The sequence below is a fragment of the Anopheles bellator genome, unplaced genomic scaffold (assembly GCF_943735745.2).
Source record: "Anopheles bellator unplaced genomic scaffold, idAnoBellAS_SP24_06.2 scaffold01342_ctg1, whole genome shotgun sequence".
Taxonomy (NCBI): Eukaryota; Metazoa; Arthropoda; class Insecta; order Diptera; family Culicidae; genus Anopheles; species Anopheles bellator.
In genome coordinates this window covers 1-2,813 of record NW_026685464.1, presented here as the reverse complement: position 1 = coordinate 2,813, position 2,813 = coordinate 1, and the positions used below count along the sequence as shown (strand labels likewise).

General features: G+C 44.0%; 1 protein-coding gene across 1 annotated transcript; it reads left to right on the top strand.

The window, feature by feature from the left end:
- Window positions 1-26: 26 nt before the first annotated feature.
- Window positions 27-1,393, top strand: LOC131214563 (CLIP domain-containing serine protease HP8-like; the record flags this gene model as incomplete). The annotated part of the gene is made up of 4 exons (XM_058208911.1): window positions 27-188; window positions 256-503; window positions 570-760; window positions 837-1,393. Coding segments are annotated over 4 exons (1,005 nt in total), but the record flags the coding sequence as incomplete, so codon positions are not given.
- Between the last annotated feature and the right edge of the window lie 1,420 nt (window positions 1,394-2,813).

The window sequence follows — 2,813 nt, the reverse complement described above, 5'->3', positions numbered from 1 at the left end:
GCCTGTCAACATTTTAAGACTTGGTTTCTCCAGAGTTCAACCAGTGTACCGGAGAAAATAAGTGCATCAATATTCGCGAGTGCGCCATGTTTGGGCCGCACTTTACCGAGCCAGCCAAGTGGTCCAATGCGTTGAAGGGTGAATTTCGGCAGCGTTTCTGCAAACGAGAGTCAATCAATGGTGTGAACGTGAGTACCGTATGCTATCTATTGCAAAACAGATGATCGTATGAATGAAAGGCTCGTGTCGAAATAGGTGTTCAAAGTATGCTGCCCACCTGAACCAATCATGGGCCGTGAGCTGCACGGTATGGACTTACTGAATTTTACAACCTGTGGAGCAAATTCGGAGGATCGGATAGCGCATGGCAAGTACGCGCGACTTTTCCAATTTCCCTGGATGACACTGCTTGAGAACAACAAGGGAAACTTTCCGTGCGGGGCGACCCTGATTGCCGAGCGATATGTGCTGACGGCCGCCCATTGCGTCAAGGACGACGACATGTAAGTGGTATCTCTCGCATCCAGTTGGCAGTGATATTTAACGAATATGTGATGTTCCGTGTGTAGAGTATCGGTACGATTGGGTGAGTACGATCTGGACAACGCCACAGACTGTGATAAGCGCGGAGAAGAATGCGCCATGCCAGTGCAGGATATTCCAATTGAGCGGATCATCAAACACGACGACTACAGTAACCGGTACAAACGGAACGACATCGCATTGATTCGGCTTTCTCGTAAGGCTTCCCTCAATGATAGTAAGTTAGCAAATGGGAGATCAATTCAACGAGCATAATGACTGATTGAATGATTTAATCCTCTCCTTTCCGCTAGACGTGATACCGATCTGTTTGCCAATAGAATCCAGGGTCCGCACGATACAAACGAATTATGTAGTCGCTGGCTGGGGTACCACACACGATAGTGTGTCCTCTGCCAAGCTTCAGTACGCCATTCTGACCCTGATGCCCAACGACAAATGCCTAGCGCGGTTGCGTCTCGAAGATCGCTACGTCAGGGTAGAAGAAAGCCAGCTATGCGCGATCGGAGCCAATATGAGTGACAACTGCTCAGGAGATTCGGGTGGACCGCTGAAAACGATCAGCGTTAGTGGTCAGTACGTGCAGTACGGGGTCGTGTCGTTTGGCCTGAACACTTGTGGAAAACTGAGCGCCCCTGGTGTATATACGCGCGTCGAAAACTTTATCGACTGGATTCTGGAAAACATGGAGGAATAATGCGAGCAAGGCACTCCTAGGCTCCAGCTATGATAACGCACCTTCATTGGCCTTCGTACTTAATGTCGTCCTTTCGTATTTATGTTAATCTTTTTCGAGAATCTTCGATCTTACTTAGAAAAGTAAGTTTAAGCTTATTGAATCAATTGAGATATCAATTGCGCATCGCTTCATAAAAGATAAGCAAAATTACTCAAAATGTTGTGACTAATGTATTTAGGTAACATATATCAAATAAAATATGTAAGAAATCACCCATTTTTATATTTTATTTCATTGTTCAACAAGATATTCCAAATCACAATATAATAAGCTAATTCGATTACCAATTCTGAAAGATTCTGACTCCCTGAGTCATAAGTAATTAGTCACACTCCAGATCGGAAGTTAGAGGCTACTAAAACTGAGTCATTCAAGCGACGTTATGAGCACTGAAACCTGCCACTCCTAAGGCAAATACAACAGTTTTACGCCTGCGAATTGCGAAATTCTTTTGCAGTTCTTCCCCGCCTGTTTTCGATCTTACGGATGACTTATTTCTTTCATCGTTCTTCCGAAGCACCAGCACCGGGAACCACTTCAGACAGACGAAGATGATGACGAATCATGGGACACCGTGTATTCCAATGACATCTTAATGATACTGAAAGTTTTACGTTGGCCGTTTCTCGTGGTTCCACGTATACGATCCACGTTCCACGATCCACACATAAGACGCTTCCTGGGCTGCGATGAAACAGGTTTTAAAACATCACCCAGAGATTGGAGCCAAAATTGACGATAAAGCGGGACACGCATCGTTAGATAGAGGTATTATCGTTTAGTCTTCCTTTTTCGTAATTTATCTCTCCAGTTGGGAATATCGTTGACATCGGTAAAACCCAACATCACCGCGAGCGAGAGGAAAAACTGAGGAGCGTAGAAAATCCAGTATGGATTGTCTTCACGATTCTTGAACGATCTTGATCTTGTCGTTCAACGCCGACGATTATTTAGTACTTTGCACCAGCTCTCATTAGCATACTAATTTGATTACATTCAATCCGTTAAGCTAGTTCGCCTAAAAAGGAGGCCTTTACTATGAAGCAAAATGAGAACGACAAAGGAAATGAGAATAGGAAGGGACGGAATAGGAAGAGACTGAGTACCGCCTCAAAGTGATCAATGAAAGAGAAACGAAAACGTGGAGCGAATACTTCGAAGCAAAAGGACGATTGGTTCCCACGGCCGAGACAACACGTGGTAGCGATCACACGATTACTGATTATCTTTTTCAAAAGCCTTCACGTCCACTTCGTCGATCGTGTGCTACGCACAATCAGCTGTTTGGCCGATTAGCTGTACAACAAACCGGTTTAGTCGGATACAAATCGTAGTCGATCGTACATTTTTTTCATTCTCAAAGCGATCGATGGTTTAAGAAGAGTCAATGTGAGCTGAAATGTAACCAACACACCCACAGCCACTGTACTTTAGGAACCTTTCGTATATACAGATTACCAAACATGTTTGTATTATTGGTTTTGTTGATTTTCGTTTGGCAAAGTAATGTTTATTTGATGTTAAAACTTAT